Here is a 19,487-nt window from a genome sequence, read left to right on the forward strand (position 1 = left end):
CATCCATTGGCCTATCAGGGAACCACCCTGTCTGAGGACATCTGTTGTGGGCCCTGATTTGTCCTGGTCTTTTCTTGCTTCCAGTCTCCCCCCTCCCACCTACTAGCTGGAGAATTTCCTCTCATTACTAAGGTACAAAGTTCCCACTTGCTTTAGAAGAATCAATAATACTGGTGCCCAAGAAGCAGAGGTGACATACCTCAATCACTACTGGCGGTGGCACTAATGTCCATGTTGATAACGTGCCTATGACGCATATCAACTCCTACCTCAGAAAGGACCTGGATCCACTACAATGTGCCTTCTGCCACAATATATCAACTGGGGGTGCAATCTCACTGACTCTCCACTCTGCAAGGGACCATATGGACAATAAGAACACATGCGCCAGGCTGTTGTTCACCAACTACAGCTTGACATTCATCCTCGGCCTGGCGGGGATCCCAATCAGCGGACAAAATAATAAGATTGAAAGTGAAGTCATGGTCATCTTCGAACCCGAAGGACGAACAACAACAACACAGCTTGACATTCAACACCATCGTCCCCTCTAAACATGTCGTAAAATTCAGAGAACTGGATCTTTGCTCATCCTTATGTAACTGGATCCTTGACTTCCTCATTGGTAGTTGTCGAAGCAGTTGTCCATCACACAAATCATCCTCCCCAGCATCGATTCCACCTGCGCTTCACAGTTCCCTGGGAAAGCAGCCAACATGTGCAAGACTGCTTCTACCACAGTCATTCCCTCTTTCAGTGGGGCAGAAGATACAAATGCTTGAAAGCACATGTGGCCAGATGCAGGAGCAGTGTCTTCCCCGCTGTGATCAGGCCAACCTGGCCAGCCGAGGCTGCAGTACCGACTGGCCAACCACATTGCAGTCCTTGCGCCTTTTAAAAGATCTGCACTTTCTCTACAGCTCTAAATTCTGCACTTTTTATAGTTTAACTATGCTTTTTACTTTGTACTTTTTATCACAATTAAAATAAATCATTTGGACAGGTACATGGATAGCAAAGTTTTAAAGGTAAGGTAACATGCCACAATGACTACTGACTGGTGGCACTATCATTCAATGGTCAGTGGTACTTTGTTGTCAAGTGTACCTGGATACAGTGAAATTCTTTGTTTTGCATTTAGTTCAGTAAAATCATACTACACCTAAGCACAATCATAAATAAGTGCAAAAGTGCAATCATTGTAGTGTAAGAATAGAAGACTTCACTGAGCCCATCTGCAAAGAGTCGTCACACTTCTGACTCCATCTTGTGCCCTTTAAGTTTCAAGTTCTTAAAGGTGTAGAGTCTGATCTTGGCCGTAACCTGCTGCCGTGGAGGTGGCACTGGCTCAGTGTTGCGGGGATTGGCCTGGCCTGCCGATAGTTTTCTCTGTCACACTGTGCCTCTGTAGGCCGCATCCGTTCCACGCGCTCGGCCTCTGAGTGCCCTCCAGCGGTGCCTGATCCACGCAGGGTCTCCAGCGGCCCACTCTGCTTACACATCGACTTGTGATTGTGCCGACCCCTCGCCTCCTGTGGCCACCGCTCAGCCTCCGTGCACCAGGGCCCCTCCAAGGATGCGAACAGAAGCCTCCAGCTCGCCCACTGACACTATCGCTGCTTCATCCTCTGCTGCTGCCATCTTGCCAGGCGATTAAATACTTTGAGCAGTTGCTTTTGGCGGGTAGCAACTCCTACCTTAACAAAATCCTGGATCCATTACAATTGTTCTTCCGTTACAATAGTGGGGATATGTTCTCACTGGGTTTCCACTCTCACTAGACCACTTGCAAGTCAGGAAACGTACGTCAGGCTATTGATGATCGACTACAACTCGGCATTCAACACCATCATCTCCTTCACACTCGTTATCAAATTCCGAGAACTGGGTCTTTGTTCATCCCTGTGCAATTAGATCCTCGATTTTCTCATCGACAGACGCAACCTGTACTTCGTCCTCAAGCATCAGCACAGGAGCACCTCAGGGTGAGTGTGCAGGAGCATCTCAGGGTGAGTGTGCTGGAGCACCTCAGGGTGTGTGTGCAGGAGCATCTCAGGGTGTGTGTGCAGGAGCATCTCAGGGTGTGTGTGCAGGAGCATCTCAGGGTGGGTGTGCAGGAGCATCTCAGGGTGGGTGTGCAGAAGCACCTCAGGGTGGGTGTGCAGGAGCATCTCAGGGTGGGTGTGCAGGAGCATCTCAGGGTGGGTGTGCTGGAGCATCTCAGGGTGGGTGTGCAGGAGCATCTCAGGGTGGGTGTGCAGAAGCACCTCAGGGTGGGTGTGCAGGAGCATCTCAGGGTGGGTGTGCAGAAGCACCTCAGGGTGGGTGTGCAGGAGCATCTCAGGGTGGGTGTGCTGGAGCACCTCAGGGTGTGTGCAGGAGCATCTCAGGGTGGGTGTGCTGGAGCACCTCAGGGTGGGTGTGCAGGAGCATCTCAGGGTGGGTGCAAGAGCACCTCAGGGTGGGTGTGCAGGAGCATCTCAGGGTGGGTGTGCAGGAGCACCTCAGGGTGGGTGTGCAGAAGCACCTCAGGGTGTGTGCAGGAGCACCTCAGGGTGGGTGTGCAGGAGCACCTCAGGGTGGGTGTGCTGGAGCACCTCAGGGTGGGTGTGCAGAAGCACCTCAGGGTGGGTGCAGGAGCACCTCAGGAGAAAATACAAACTCTGTGCAGACAGCACCCATTTTCAGGGTCAAACCTGCGTCTCTGGGACAGTAAGGCAGCAACTCTAGTGCTGCACCAATGTGCCTCCCTTTCACAAAACCACATTGACCGTGCCAGATTGCCCGATTGAATGGCTCCAGAACACCAATCTTACTCTCAACATCAGCAAGACCAAGAAGCTGATTGGTGACTTTAGAAGAGGTGTCTGAGGATCCACAAACCTGTCTTCATTGATAGGTTGGTGGCGGAGAGAGTCAACACCTTTCATTTCTTGGATGTGCATCTCTCAGAAGATCTGTCCTGAGCCCAGCATACAGATGCAATCATAATAAAAGCTACCTACGTCTCTACTTTCTTCGAAGATTGAGGAGGTTCAATATGTCGATAAATACTCTTTTGAACTTATAAATGTGTACGTTAGAGAGCATATTGACTGGTTGCATCACAGCCTGGCTTGACAACTCAAACGCCCAGGAATGGAGGAATTTACAAAGAGTTTGTGGGCAGTGACCAGTCCATCATCAGTACTGACCTTCCCACTATTAAAGAGATCTATAGGAGCTGCTGCTTCAATAAGGCAGCCGACAATGTCAAAAACCCTGACCAGGGTCACGTTTTATTCCTATCATTGGGAAGAAAGAACGAGTCTGAAAACCAGGACCATAGGTTTGAGAATAGCTTCTTCCTGTCAACCATTAGGCTCTTGAACACTAGACAACACTAACCCCAACAATGGACTATGGTTGCTCAAAGGACTACCCTTGGTTGCACAAAGGACTTTGGGGTTTTATCTCCAGCATTTGGGGTAATTAATTTATTGAATTTTTGTTTATTATAAATGATCTATGTGTATTATGTTTACAGGCCCGTTATGCTGTTGTAAATAAGAATGTCATTGTTCTGTTGACGGTACCTAGACAATTAAACACCCTTGACTCTCTTGACTATTAACTAATCCCTTGTGCTGATCCACGCTCTCAGCTGTTCCTTCTTATCCGTGAGGCTCCTTGCATTAAAACAAATGCAGTTAATCCACCTGCCCTCATGCTTCCCCTGATGTCTGTGTCTGCTCTTCCCACTGGACTTGCCTGTTCTATTTTCAGCCTCCCCACCTGCTGCACCCTCATTTTAAGTCCCACTGCCCTGCTTCACTAGTATTAAACTCCCTTGAGTAGCACTGGTAAATCTCCCAGCAAGGTTATCGGTCCCCTTCAGTTCAGGTGCTTCCAACCCATCTTTATAAACAGTCAATTTCTCAACCAGACTTTTGGCAACTTCATCCAAATCAGATAGAAAATTGTGAAAGGTTGAAGCTCAAGGTTCAAACCCTGTGGCACACCACTTAAGACTTTAGAGAACAGGCCATTTGATCCATTCAGTCCGTGCCGACTAGCGATCACCACCGTACACTGGCTCTAACCTACACACTAGGGAGCATTTAACATTTTACCAAAGCCTATTAACCTACAAACCTGTATGTCTTTGAAGTGTGGGAGGAAGCCAGAACACCCGGAAAAAACCCACATGGTCACAGGGAGAACGTACAATCTCCGTACAGAGAGCACCAGAGGACAGGATTGAATCGGAGTCTATGGCGATGTAAGGCAATAACTCTACCGCTGCGACACCGCGCTGCGTTTGTTGTAAATGGAAATCTTTAGTATAGCAAATCCACTGGCCTCCCTTTTTCTATCTTTACCTTCTTAAAATACTCTGATAAATCAGTCAAATATGATTTCCCTTTTACAAAACTGCATTGATGTTGCCTGATCACCTGAATCTTTCTCAGTGCCCCTCTGTAATATCTATAATAACAGTTTGTAAGATTTTCTCTATGACAAATGTTGAGCTCAACTGGCTTGCAGGTTTCTCTGTCCATGTTGCTTATTGAACAAAGGAGTTACATTTCTAGATCTGGGGAATTTCAGAAAATTGAGTGCACTGCATAATTTGTCTCACTCATTCTCGAGTTCCTTACTCCTTTCTTCCTTTCCTCCCATACAATTCTAGATTTAAGGTTACTATGGATCCACCACTGATTTTCTAGCAACTGGTGGTCTGCCACCCCTTTTAATCCGGACAAAATTTCTAGAGTGCACTTGAAATCTCCCCTGAAAGTCCCCACGAAAATGTGGCACCTAGTCTGGGTGAGGCAGCTGATCTCGACCTCATCGGGACCTCCGCACGGGCGTCACGGTGGCGCACCGGTAGAGTTGCTGCCTTACAGCGAATGCAACGCCTGAGACTCAGATTCAATCCTGACTACGGGCGCCGTCTGTACGGAGTTTGTACGTTCTCCCCGTGACCTGCATGGGTTTTCTCCGAGATCTTCGGTTTCCTCCCACACTCCAAAGACGTACAGGTTTGTAGGTTAATTGACTGGGTAAAATGTAAAAAATAATCCCTAGTGTGTGTAGGATAGTGTTAATGTGCGGGAATCGCTGGGCGGCGCGGACTCGATGGGCCGAAGGACCTGTTTCTGCGCTGTATCTCTAAATCTAAATCCGCGGCCGACCGGCAGGTCGAATTTGCTCCCCACGGCCGAGTCGCTGGAGGATCCTTTCCCATAGCTGCCATCCGAGGCCGACTTTACGGTCCAACTTCACGGTTCTCGGAGGCCATGAGCTCTGTTGGTCGGGCAAAACGGTTAATCCAGAAAGGCTGGCGGAAACTCGGTGGTGGACCTGTATTGGGATTTACTGTCGCTTCAACGAAGGCGTAGAAAATAGCTGCCATCTCATTTTCCATTATTAATTCCTCAATCACACTGATATTTTTGAAATTCGAAACGAACTCTTACTATCGGTTTCTCCGATTTTAGTTAGCTTTCTCTATTTTTGCTCTATTTTTTCTACTCTTGTTAATGTTTCTACTCTCGTTATGTCATTTTTGCTGTTTTATTTTCTTCCTATCTTCTGATCTGCCACCTCTCCTTATACAATTTTATGCTTTCTATTTAAGTTTTAATTTTGAGATAGTTACCCATGGTTGGTGGGTCCTTCCCTGACGTGGGACCTCTGACGTTGGACAGTATAGTGGTTGGGCAGCAAGGTGGCACAGCTGGTGGAGCTGCTGCCTCACTGCACCAGAGACCCAGGTTTTGTTGAGTGCTTTCCAGTCAGTGGAAAGACTATGCATGATTCCAATCAAGCCGTCCACAGTGTACAGATACAGGATAAAGGGTATAATGTTTAGTGCAAGATAAAGTCCAGTAAAGTCAAATTAAAGATAGTTCAAAGGTTTCCAATAAGAGAGATGTGGGGACAGGACCATTCTCTAGTTGTTGATAGGATGGCTCAGTTGCCTGATAACAGCTGTAAAGAAACTATCTCTGAAACCAGAGCTAAGCGTTTTGCACTTCTGTACCTCGTGTCTGATCGGAGAGGGGAGACGAGAGAGTGTCCGGGGTGAGACTGGTCCCTGATTATGTGGTGGCCTTGCTGAGGCAGTGTGAGGTGTCAATGGAAGGCAAGTTGGAGTGCGTGATGGTCTGGACTGCGTTCACAACTCTGCAATTTCTTGCTACCTTGAACCATGTTCTCAGACCAACCTTCCAATTGGAATAGGCTTTCTTCCACCAGTGAATGAATGATCACTTCAATATTGCACCAACTTATTCTGGAAAATACACGCAAGTTAATTAGTAAGTGCTGCACATTGTGGTTGATGCACTTGTGATGAGTGTGAAGCTTACAGTACATGTTCTGATTCTAGTGTGTCATGGTGCATATAAACTTGACGGATGAGTTCTGAATGATAGACTTTGTTAGCACGTGGGAGATGGGTGCATTAAACAGGATAGGACAGTGGTATGCCATTTGAAACCGCACCCGCTATATTTGACCATGCATCTGCTGAGACCATTGAACATCTTGCGATAAGTCAACTGGTATCTACAATACCAGTACTAAAAACAATACCAGTACTAAAAACAATACCAGTACTAAAAACAAACCAGTACTAAAAACAATACCAGTACTAAAAACAAACCAGTACTAAAAACATACCAGTACTAAAAACAATACCAGTACTAAAAACAAACCAGTACTAAAAACAATACCAGTACTAAAAACAATACCAGTACTAAAAACAAACCAGTACTAAAAACAATACCAGTACTAAAAACAATACCAGTACTAAAAACAAACCAGTACTAAAAACAGACCAGTACTAAAAACAAACCAGTACTAAAAACAAACCAGTACTAAAAACAGACCAGTACTAAAAACAGACCAGTACTAAAAACAAACCAGTACTAAAAACAAACCAGTACTAAAAACAATACCAGTACTAAAAACAAACCAGTACTAAAAACAAACCAGTACTAAAAACAATACCAGTACTAAAAACAAACCAGTACTAAAAACAAACCAGTACTAAAAACAGACCAGTACTAAAAACAAACCAGTACTAAAAACAATACCAGTACTAAAAACAAACCAGTACTAAAAACAGACCAGTACTAAAAACAAACCAGTACTAAAAACAATACCAGTACTAAAAACAATACCAGTACTAAAAACAAACCAGTACTAAAAACAATACCAGTACTAAAAACAAACCAGTACTAAAAACAATACCAGTACTAAAAACAATACCAATACTAAAAACAATACCAGTACTAAAAACAAACCAGTACTAAAAACAATACCAGTACTAAAAACAATACCAGTACTAAAAACAAACCAATACTAAAAACAATACCAGTACTAAAAACAATACCAGTACTAAAAACAGACCAATACTAAAAACAATACCAGTACTAAAAACAATACCAATACTAAAAACAAACCAATACTAAAAACAAACCAGTACTAAAAACAAACCAGTACTAAAAACAAACCAGTACTAAAAACAATACCAATACTAAAAACAAACCAGTACTAAAAACAAACCAGTACTAAAAACAATACCAATACTAAAAACAAACCAGTACTAAAAACAAACCAGTACTAAAAACAAACCAGTACTAAAAACAAACCAATACTAAAAACAAACCAGTACTAAAAACAAACCAGTACTAAAAACAAACCAATACTAAAAACAAACCAGTACTAAAAACAATACCAGTACTAAAAACAATACCAATACTAAAAACAAACCAGTACTAAAAACAATACCAGTACTAAAAACAATACCAATACTAAAAACAAACCAGTACTAAAAACAAACCAGTACTAAAAACAATACCAATACTAAAAACAAACCAATACTAAAAACAAACCAGTACTAAAAACAATACCAGTACTAAAAACAATACCAATACTAAAAACAAACCAGTACTAAAAACAATACCAGTACTAAAAACAATACCAATACTAAAAACAAACCAGTACTAAAAACAAACCAGTACTAAAAACAATACCAATACTAAAAACAAACCAATACTAAAAACAAACCAGTACTAAAAACAATACCAATACTAAAAACAAACCAATACTAAAAACAAACCAATACTAAAAACAAACCAATACTAAAAACAAACCAATACTAAAAACAAACCAATACTAAAAACAAACCAATACTAAAAACAAACCAATACTAAAAACAAACCAGTACTAAAAACAAACCAATACTAAAAACAAACCAATACTAAAAACAAACCAATACTAAAAACAAACCAATACTAAAAACAATACCAATAGCAGATCCTTGTACGATGACTTCTGTATTTACATCCACAGCTTTCTGCTGCCACTGTCTTTGGGGGGTTGTGTCATGGCCTCGTTGGTTCAAGAGCACAATTTTCCTCTTGTTGCTTCAAGGCATCCATTGGAACATGGGAATGTGTGCTGCTACTCTGCATGTCTTACCAGTCAGATTGCCTCCAGGGCATATCCTTGGAGTCACACAGCAGGGAAACAAGTCCTTCGGCCCAACTCCCCCAAGCCAACAAGGATGCCCCATCCTATTTGCCCACGTTTGGCCAATATTGATTAGTGATTAGTATAGGTGTCAGAGGTTATGGGGTGAAGGCAGGAGAATAGGTTTAGGAGGGAAAGATAGATCAGTCATGATTGAATGGTAGAGTAGACTTGATGGGCCGAATGGCCTCATTCTACTCCTATCACTTATGACCCTATGACCTTATGATATTCCTCTAAACCTTTCCTATCCATGTACCTGTCTATGCTTGTCCCTCTTTGGAATTATAAACTGGGGTAGCGGTAGAAGCGGGTACAATTACATTGTTTAAAAGATATTTTGCAGGTATGTTGATAGGAATGGCTTAGAGATATCTGCGGCACATACAATACAATACAATACAATATATCTTTATTGTCATTGTACCCAGGGGTACAACGAGATTGGGAATGCGCCTCCCATACGATGCAATAATTTAGGTAATTTAGACAGCAGCAACCCAACGAAACGAACAGTTGTAACAGTTTTGGACAGGGTAAAGTGCAAGTTGATCTATGCGTTGTGGCCATCCGGCTCAGCAGGACCGGTTCATAGCAGCTATGGCCCTGGGGATGAAGCTGTTCCTGAGTCTGGAGGTGCGGGCATAGAAGGCCTTGTATCGTCTGCCCGATGGAAGGAGTTCGAACAGACTGTTGCAGGGGTGTGAAGAGTCTTTGTGGATGCTGGTGGCTTTTCTGAGGCATCGTGTGTTATAGATGCCCTCCATGCTGGCAAATGGCGATTGCTTAGGGAGGCACCTTGGTCGGCATGGATGAGTTGGGCTGAAGGGCCTTTTTCCATGCTGCATTATTCAATGAATCTTACAGGTACTGCACACTTAGTTTTACAGGGTCTGATCCACTGACCGTATTTGTTCATGCTGAGGCAATCAGGCGTGCAACAACTCGCTTCTCTCGGGTTGTTTGATGTAAATATGCGAACAAGTAGGCAACGTGACGGTGGCCTGCGTTCAGAAGGTCATTAGAGCAGAATTAGGCCATTTGGCCCATCTAGTCTACTGGGCCATTCAATCATGGCTGATCTATCTTTCCCTCTCAACCCCGTTCTCCTGCGTTCTCCCGTATCCCTGAACACCCGTACTAATCATGAACCTGTCATTCTCTGCTTTAAAAATACCCATTGACTTGGCCTCCACAACTCTATGGAGTCTTCTTAGGAATGTGCACTTGCAATGTTAAAGCTCATTGTGATGCCTATTGCCATTTTCAGGGATTCTGTTATTGACATGCTGTACAGACAGGGAGAGAATAACTTTCAGGAGATAAACCATCTTCTTCTCTGAGATGATTGGGTGTGTAGTGTTCTGAGCATGGTTACAGCGGCTGTTGAAAGCGTGACCAAGTGGCTACAGGCCAGTATCATCACAGCATGAGCACCTGTTGGTTGTCCTCCTCCCTAAATGTTACCAGAGTCAGCTCACGCCACCTGTTACTTAGTGGCTGAAGTCATATTTATTTTTAGTTTCAGACATGGGTGATTAAATTTTGAGCAATTATGAAAATAATAGCTGGAAAAATTGTGAATGTTGGGACTAAAAATGACGACATAAAAATAAGAACATCAGGGACCAAAGTAAATGAATGGAGCTGCCTCTCAACACTATAGAATTGAAAGGAAGCACTCTCCTTGATCGTACTTTGTTGGCTTTACATTGTACCGAATGTTATTCCCTTATCATGTATCTATAAACTGTAAATGGTTTGATTGTAATTATGTATAGTTTTTCCACTGACTGGATAGCACACAAGAAAAGCTTTTAACTGTACATGTGACAATAAACTCAACTGAACTGAACTACCCTGCTACAATAATAAATTTGTCACAATTATTTAAAAAAAGACCAGGAAAAAAGCTTTACACCAGTACTGGGGCGTGCGGAAGACTCGAGCTTCAAAGCAAGAGGAAGAAATGGAAGGAAAGATGATAACCAAGGGAAAAGCTCTGGGGTCCTGTTGAGTGATGGGGTCATTTGTTTTTCTCATGCACAGTTGCTAAGACTTTGAAGTTTTGCCATTAAACAGAAATGCCTGAAAAGAAGTAACTCTCCTATTGTAATGAGAATGTATTATTTATGTTTCAGATTGATGCACTAAGTAAAAGAAGCAAAGAAGCAGAGGCAGCCTTTTTGAATGTTTACAAAAGATTAATTGATGTTCCAGGTATGTTTCCAGAACATAGTGATGTGTGACCTATGCATTTCCTCTTCCTTTCCCAGCTTTAGAAACGGTTTGTTTACATCCTTTGCTTTGGATGGGATTTGATTTCAGAATTTGCCCAGACAAAAATTTTGGCCATCTGAGCCATTTTACACTGACAGAGACGGCAAGATGAAACATTACCCATTCACAATTATTAACTCTAATTCAGACAGACCTTGGAGGTTAAAAAGCTATTGTATGAGCAAAAGCAGTCTACTTGGAGCAGGCCCTTTCTGTTGTAATTGTGTGCATGACCTCATTTGATCTGAATAGCGTAAATGCTCATGTAAAACCTTTCGACATTTTATAAAAGCAAGATCAGGATGATTCATAAAATGTCTACAAAATGCTCAGTGATTCCATCATTTCTTTTAAAATTTACCAAGAAATTTAAAAAAAAGAAAATGTAAAAATTTGTGCTTTGAAATTGTAACGGCCATTTTCAACACTCAGTGACTATGCACTGTCAAAAGTGTCTGTGTGTCTCTTTTATGATTGTTTTATTTTATAAAGCAGTACAAGGGATTTTGTCTTTTACCTGAAAGTATTATTGTTCATTGTCTCACCAGTTTAATGATAATGCTGGAAGTTCTGAATCAGTCAGGCAGCATCCTTTAAGGGGTTTGGGGAGGGGGGGGGGGGGGGGGGGGGGAGAGGGTTTCAGGTTGATGTTCTTTAGTAAAAACTGAAAGTTCATTGACCTGACACACTATTTCTCTCACAGAGATTGACACAATATGCTGGAGTAACTTGGCAGGTCAGGTAGCATCTGTGGAGAAAATGATTAGGTGATGTTTCGGGTCGGGACCCTTCTTCAAAACATCGCCTATCCATTTTCTCCAAAGATGCTACCTGACCCACTGAGTTACTCCAGCAGATTGTGTATATCATTGGCATAAACCAGCATCACGTTCTATTTCTCTCGCCATGGGTGCTACCTGATCTGCTGCGTACTTCCAACATTCTTGATTATTATTTCAGATTTCCAGCACAGGCTGTTGGCTATTGCTCATTAGGTACCACTCTTGCCTTTGAGCTAAAAGGTCCAAATCCACGAGAGAGGTCCATAGTTGGAAGGGCTACCTTTTGATTGATATATTGGGGCACATTTTCTGCAGTGCTCATGCCATGTCTCCACATGGTCCTGTTTGCTGATATTGGCAGCCACGCCAAAGCTGGGCTCTCGCTGGATGACTGCACCTCAGGCAGACCTTGCATCAAGCACCCTGACTGGTGTAGCATAGATCTGGTGCGAAGACCATAGCTCCTGGGCAAGAATCAGCATTTAGGTACAACAGAATATCTCGTGGGAACATTAAATCAGGAGTTGTAGGAAGGAACTGCAGGTGCTGGTTTAAACCGAAGATAGACACAAAAAGCTGGATTCACTCAGCGGGTCAGACAGCATCTCTGGAGGAAAGAAATAGGTGACGTTTCGGGATGAGACCCTTCAGAGAGTTATGGTACAACCACTGTGCAACTCTCTAAACATTCGGACAGGTACATGGATAGGAAAGATTTGGAGGAATATGGGCCAAACGCAGGCAGGTGGAACATGTGGGGCATGTTGGTCTGTGCGGGCAAGTTGGTCGCAAGGGCCTTTGAACACACTGTTTGACACTGACACACTATGATACGGGCTGAAAAGATGAAGTACGAGGGGAAGCTGGCCAAGAATATAAAGAAGGATAGTAAAAGCTTCTTTAGATAGGAAGGATGTCGACAAAATGGAGAGGGTACAGAGGAGATTTACTAGAATGTTGCCTGGGTTTCAGCACTTGAGCTACAGAGAGGTTGAACAGGTTGGGTCTTTATTCTTTGGAGCGTAGAAGGTTGAGGGGGGACTTGATAGAGGTTTTTAAAATTTTAAGAGGGACGGACAGAGTTGACGTGGGTAGGCTTTTCCCTTTGAGAGTGGGGAAGATTCCAACAAGGGGACATAACTTCAGAATTAAGGGACAAAAGTTTAGGGGTAACATGAGGGGTAACTTCTTTACTCAGAGGGTGGTGGCTGTGTGGAATGAGCTTCCGGTGGAAGTGGTGGAGGCAGGCTCGATTTTATTATTTAAGAGTAAATTGGATAGGTATATGGATGGGAGGGGATTGGAGGGTTATGGTCTGAGAGCAGGTAGATGAGACTAGGTCAGAGAAAATGGTCGGCGTGGACTGGTAGGGCCGAACGGGCCTGTTTCCGTGCTGTAATTGTTATATGGTTATATATGGTTATATGGTTATAGATATGTTAAGAGAAAAAGAGTAGCAAAGTCAAATGTGGGTCCCTTGAAGGCAGACACGGGTGAAATTATGGGTAACAAGGAAATGGCAGAAGAGTTGAACAGGTACTTCGGATCTGTCTTCACTAATGAAGACACAAACAATCTCCCAGATGTACTAGAGGACAGAGGATCTAGGGGGGTAGAGGAACTGAAAGAAATTTGCATCAGGCAAGCATAAATCCATGCTGATTTGGACTTATCCTTTTACTGCTATCCAAATGCACCGTTATTACCTCTTTAATTATTGACTTCAGCATCTTTCCCACCACCAAAGTCAGGCTAACTGGTCTGTAATTCCCCGTTTTCTCTCTCGCTCTTTTCTTGAAAAGTGGGATAACATTAGCTATCCTCCAATCCACAGGAACTGATCCTGAATCTATTGAACATTGGAAAATGATCACCAATGCGTCCACTATTTCAAGAGCCACCTCCCTGAGGACCCTGGGATGCAGACCATCAGGCCCAGGGGATTTATCATCCTTCAGTCCCATTAGTCTACCCAATACTATTTCCTGACTAATGTGAATTTCCTTCTGTTCCTCCATCACCCAAGGTCCTTTGTCCCCTAGTACTTCTGGGCGATGTGTCTTCCTTAGTGAAGACAGAACCAAAGTACCTCTTCAACTCGTCTGCCATTTCCTTGTTCACCAGAATAAATTCACCTGTTTCTGTCTTCAAGGGAACCACATTTGTCTTAACTAATTTTTTCCTCTTCAAATGCCTAAAGAAGCTCTTACCAACCTCCTTTATATTCTTGGCTAGCGTACCTTCGTACCTCATCTTTTAGCCTGGATGTTGCAGAGGTAGACAGTGGCCAAGCGGTAGAGTTGCTGCCTTACAGCGCCAGAGACCCGGGTTTGATCCTGACTACGGGTGCTGTCTGTTCTCCCTATGACTGTATGGGTTTTCTCCGGGTGCTCTGGTTTCTTCCCACACTCCAAAGAGTTACAGGTTTGTCGGTTAATTGGCTTTTGTAAAAATTGTATGGCCTGTTTACGTGGCGTATCTCTAAACTAAACTAAGGATGTGTGGGGGGGGATAGGTCAGAGGATCAGGAATTGTTTAGAAATCAACAAAGGATGTCACACAGGAATATGAAGAAGGAGATCGAACATAAAAGTCCCCCAATAATAGAAAAACAGACATTAAGCTCTTCTACAGGTAGAGTCATACAGTATCGAAACAGGCCCTTCAACCTAACCATGTGACCAAGATACCGCAGCAATGCTAGTCCCATTTGCCTGTGTTTGTCTTTCTTTCCTCTCAACCTACAGTATATAAAACAAATAGCTAAAATAATGAGCGGATGATTAAACATGAAAATAAAGAAATTCTACACAAATAGTTTGAAACTGCTCCACCTGGGCTCACATCTATTTCTCCCTCCCCCTCCCCTTTCCACCTACATTCCTTCCTCTAGTTTCACAATTTGCAGCTCTTCAATACTTTTGTCGCACACCATTCTATCTTTTCATCTCTGACCATTGTCCAACCACCTGCCTATCGAACCCCCCTTGCCTGATCTACATATTACTTGCCAGGGTTTGTCCTCCCCCCTCCAATTTCAAGCTCTCTCCACACTCCCCCCCCCCCTCCACTACAATCAATCTGAAGAAGGGTCCCAATCCGAAATGTCACCTATCCATGTTATCCGGAGATGCTGCTTGACTGCTGAGTTACTCCAGCACTTTGTGTCTTTTTTAGCCTAACAGTGAAAGGAAAGATGGGGGAATTTATCATGACATATTTAAGAACGGAACACCTTGGGGGAGTGGGAGGGTGGGGGTGGAAGTAATAACATTGAGCACAGTTAGCAAGGTTTTACAAAGGGGAATTGTTTGACTGATCTATTGGAGTTTCCTGAGGTTATGATAACTAGAATAAGTTTAATCTGAGCAAGTATGAGATGTTGCACTTTGGGAGGCCGAATGTCGGGGGAATGTACATAAGGGGATGGCATGCCCCTAAACAGCATTGATGTACAGAGGAATATTGAGGTCCAGGTCCATAGCTCCTTGAACGTGGCAACAATAGTGGATAGAGTGATAAATAAGGCATATTACCATATGCCTTCATCGGTTGGGGCATTGCGTATACAGTACCCTCCATAATGTTAGGAACAAAGACCCATCATTTATTTATTTGCCTCTGTACTCCACAATTTGAGATTTGTGGTAGTAAAAAACCATAGGTGGTTAAAGTGCACGTTGACAGATTTTAATAAAGGCCATTTTTTTTCATTTTGGTTTCACCGTGTAGAAATTACAGCAGTGTTTATACATAGTCCCCCCATTTCAGGGCACCATAATGTTTGGGACACAGCAATGTTGTAAATGAAAGTAGTCATGTTTAGTATTTTGTTGCATATCCTTTGCATGCAATGACTGCTTGAAGTCTGCGATTCATGGACATCACCAGTTGCTGGGTGTCTTCTCTGGTGATGCTCTGCCAGGCCTGTATTGCAGCCATCTTTAGCTTATGCTTGTTTTGGGGGCTAGTCCCCTTCAGTTTTATCTTCAGCTTATAAAAGGCATGCTCAGTTGGGTTCAGATTGGGTAATTGACTTGGCCATTCAAGAATTGACCATTTTTTAGCTTTGAAAAACTCCTTTGTTGCTTTAGCAGTATGTTCGGGATCATTGTCTTGCTGTAGAATGAACTGCCGGCCAATGAGTTTTGAGGCATTTGTTTAAACTTGAACAGATAGGATGTGTCTAACGCCTGCCACTGTATGTTTCTTTTTTTTTTCCTAATCAGATGTGCAGCACTTTGGTCAACATGGGTTGTTTTTAAATGTGCTATACAAATAAAATTGACTTGACTTGACTTGACTTCAGAATTCATTATGCTGCTACCATCAGCAGTTGTATCTTCAATGAAGATAAGTGAGCCAGTTCCTTCAGCAGCCATACATGCCCAGGCCATAACACCCCCACCACCGTGTTTCACAGATGAGGCGGTATGCTTTGGATCTTGGGCAGTTCCTTCTCTCCTCCATACTTTGCTCTTGCCATCACTCTGATATGTTAATCTTTGTCTCATCTGTCCACAAGACCTTTTTCCAGAACTGTGGTTGCTCTTTTAAGTACCTCTTGGCAAACTGTAACCCGGCCATCCTATTTTTGTGGCTAAACAGTGGTTTGCACCTTGCAGTGTAGCCTCTGTATTTCTGTTCATGTAGTCTTCTGCGGACAGTGGTCATTGACAAATCCACACCTGACTCCTGAAGAGTGTTTCTGATCTGTCAGACAGGTGTTTGGGGATTTTTCTTTATTGTGGAGAGAATTCTTCTGACAAGGATAGCGGAGTGAGGGGGTATGGGGAGAAGGCAGGAACGGGGTACTGATTGAGAGAGATCAGCCATGATCGCATTGAATGGCGGTGCTGGCTCGAAGGGCTGAATGGCCTACTCCTGCACCTATTGTCTATTGTCTATTGTCTATCAGCTGTGGAGGTCTTCCTTGGCCTGCCAGTCCCATTGCGATTGGTAAGCTCACCAGTGCTCTCTTTCTTCTTGATGTTCCAAACAGTTGATTTTGGTAAGACTAAGGTTTGGCTGATGTCTCTTAACTGTTTAAGAAAATAACTGCAGATGCTGGTACAAATCGAAGGTATTTATTCAAAAAATGCTGGAGTAACAGCAGGTCAGGCAGCATCTCAGGAGAGCAGGAATGGGCGACGTTTCTGGTCGAGACCCTTCTTCAGACTTCTTAACTGTTTTATTCTTGTTTCTCAGTCTCATAATGGCTTCTTTGACTTTCATTGGCACAACTTTGTTCCTCATGTTGATAAACAGTAGTAAAAGTTTCCAAAGGTGATGGAAAGACTGGAGGAAAGACTAGGTGCTGAGAGCTCTCTTATACCTGCATTACGGAGGCATTTAAACACACCTGAGCAATTACAAAACACCTGTGAAGCCATGTGTCCCAAACATTATGGTGCCCTGAAATGGGGAGACTATATATAAACACAGCTGTAATTTCTACATGGTGAAACCAAAATGTATAAAAATACCCTTTATTAAAATCTGACAATGTGCACTTTAACCACATGTGAATTTTTATATTACAAATCTCAAATTGTGGAGCACAGAGGCAAATAAATAAATGATATGTCTTTGTCTCAAATATTATGGAGGGCACCGTAAGAGTCTGACGTTATGATGCAGCTCCATAAGACTGTGGGCCTGCCACATTTGGAGCATTGCATGCAGTTCTGGTTCCTCCATTCCAAGAAGGGTGTGGAGGCTTGGCAAAGGTTGCAGAAGAGGTTTACCAGAATGTTGCCTGGATCAGAAGGTAATAACTACAAGGAGATGTTGGACAAACTTGGACTGTTCTCAATCAGTGGTTGAGGGGAGACCTGATCGCAATATATAAAATGATGAGAAGCATAGATAGGGTAGACAATCAGAATCTTTTACACAGGGTGGAAATGACAAAAACTATGAAAGCATGATTTTAAGGTGATAGGGGCAAAGTTTAAAGGGGACGTGTGAGGCAAGTTATTTGCAGAGTGATGAGTGTCTGGAACGAGTTGCCAGGGGTGGTGGAGGCAGATAACAAAGTGGTATTTAAGAGGCTTTTGTATAGGCACATGGATATTCTGTGAACGGAGGGACTCAGCATCTGCAGGTTATAGGTGTGGACAGATGCAATTATTTTAACTTGGCATTCTGTTTGGCACAGGCATTTTGGGCCAAAGGGCTGCTCCCGTGCTGTACTTTTCCATGTTTATGTAGTTTAGTTTAGAGATGCAGGGCGGGAACAGGCCCTACGGCCCACCGAGTCTGCACCGACCAGCACGCTAACTCTACCCAAACACACTAGGGACAATTTATTATTTTACCAAAGCCAATTAACTTACAAACCTGTACGTCTTTGGAGTGTGGGAGGAAACCGGAGCACCTGGAGAAAACCCACGCAGGTCACCGGGAGAGCGTACAAACTCCGTACAGACAGCACCCGTAGTCGGGATTTAACCAAGGTTTCTGGCTGCAAGACAACAACTCTACCACAGTGCCGCCCTATCACAGAACATTCGTTAGCACTGCATGTAATTCATGCAAACCACACAGAAAGCACAGTGAGCAATCTTCCTCTTATTCCAATAGCGAATGCACCTCTCTTGCCCAGAGTAGGGGAATTGAGGACCAGGTGACATAGGTTTAAGGTGAAGGGGAAAAGATTTAATAGGAATCTGGGGGGTAACTTTTTCACACAAAGGGTGGTGCATGTCTGGAACAAGCTGCCAGAGGAGGTAGTTGAGGCAGGGACTATGCCAACATTTAAGAAACAGACAGGTACGTGGATTGGACAGGTTTGGAGGGATATGGAGCAAACGTGGGCAGGTGGGACTAGTGTAGCTGGGACATGTTGGCTGGTGTGGGCTAGGGGCTGAAGGGGCTGTTTCCACGCTGTATCACTCTATGATTCTATAAGTGATTAATGGTAAAGTTCTTTGCGCTGTTCTGAATTTATCGAAGGTGTTGTATAAATTGTATTTTTTTAAGTTAAAACATTGGCATTACAGTTTTCATTCTACCTTATTCTGAATTATTTTATAATAATGATTCAAAACCGTATTTTTCCAAACAGTATTAACAGGAATCTCGGGGTTTAACTTTTAGCCGAGGTTACATTATATATCACGCATGTACCCACAAGATGTTTTTTTTCTACTTGTTTTCCACTCTGCAGTCTCTGCTCATTGGGGACCTTTCAGTAAATGAGGGGTTTTCACTGTAATAGCTCTCTTTGTAAGCTTTAACAAGGACTGAAATATGATGAGCACACTAATGCTGCTGTGAATGTAAAATATTCTGTCGTCGGGCATTCGTGTAATTGAATCTTGTCGCTACTGCACAACAATATGACTCCCATGAAATATATTTCTCTTTCCCTTTAAACGTAAATGCATCCAGGCTCTGGAAGCATTTCTTGTATTTTAAATAGCTCTTTGTAGTGACTAATGTTGTGGACTTCCGTGTCATGATATTAATTGTTATTTGATTAACTGTGTTTAGAATTCCAGCCGTTACTGATTAATGAGGCAGCTGGGTTAATTATGTATTAATTTAATTGCATTAGCCCCAAAACACCACCCCCAACAGATATACGCACATCAGAAAATGTGATAACATTGAATGAATTATAGATAGATACAAGAAATTCTCACGGAATCATAGATATTTACTGCACAGGCATTTGTTCAATTTACACACATCGGCCAAATGTATTTTAGGTTAACTGCGCCCTCCCTCACCCCCCCCCCCCCCACCTACCCCATCTCATGCCCTCCTCCCCCCCAACCCCCCCCCCCCGCCCCTGTCATCTAGTTCCTTTCCCCTCCTCCATCCATTAGAACGGAGATGAGGAAGAACATTTTCAGTCAGAGAGTGGTGAAGGTGTGGAATTCTCTGCCTCAG

At 43.3% G+C, this 19,487-nt stretch overlaps 1 protein-coding gene across 4 annotated transcripts in view; it reads left to right on the forward strand.

The window, feature by feature from the left end:
• cux1b (cut-like homeobox 1b) overlaps nucleotides 1-19,487 on the forward strand; it is a 477,189-nt gene that overhangs the window by 138,410 nt on the left and 319,292 nt on the right. For all 4 annotated transcript variants that reach the window (XM_078422720.1, XM_078422717.1, XM_078422719.1 and 1 more), the window contains exon 4: nucleotides 10,668-10,746. In XM_078422720.1, coding sequence (XP_078278846.1) covers nucleotides 10,668-10,746 — 79 coding nt within the window. The remainder of the gene's footprint in view (nucleotides 1-10,667; nucleotides 10,747-19,487) is intronic.

This window comes from Rhinoraja longicauda, chromosome 26 (genome assembly GCF_053455715.1).
Source record: "Rhinoraja longicauda isolate Sanriku21f chromosome 26, sRhiLon1.1, whole genome shotgun sequence".
NCBI lineage: Eukaryota > Metazoa > Chordata > Chondrichthyes > Rajiformes > Arhynchobatidae > Rhinoraja > Rhinoraja longicauda.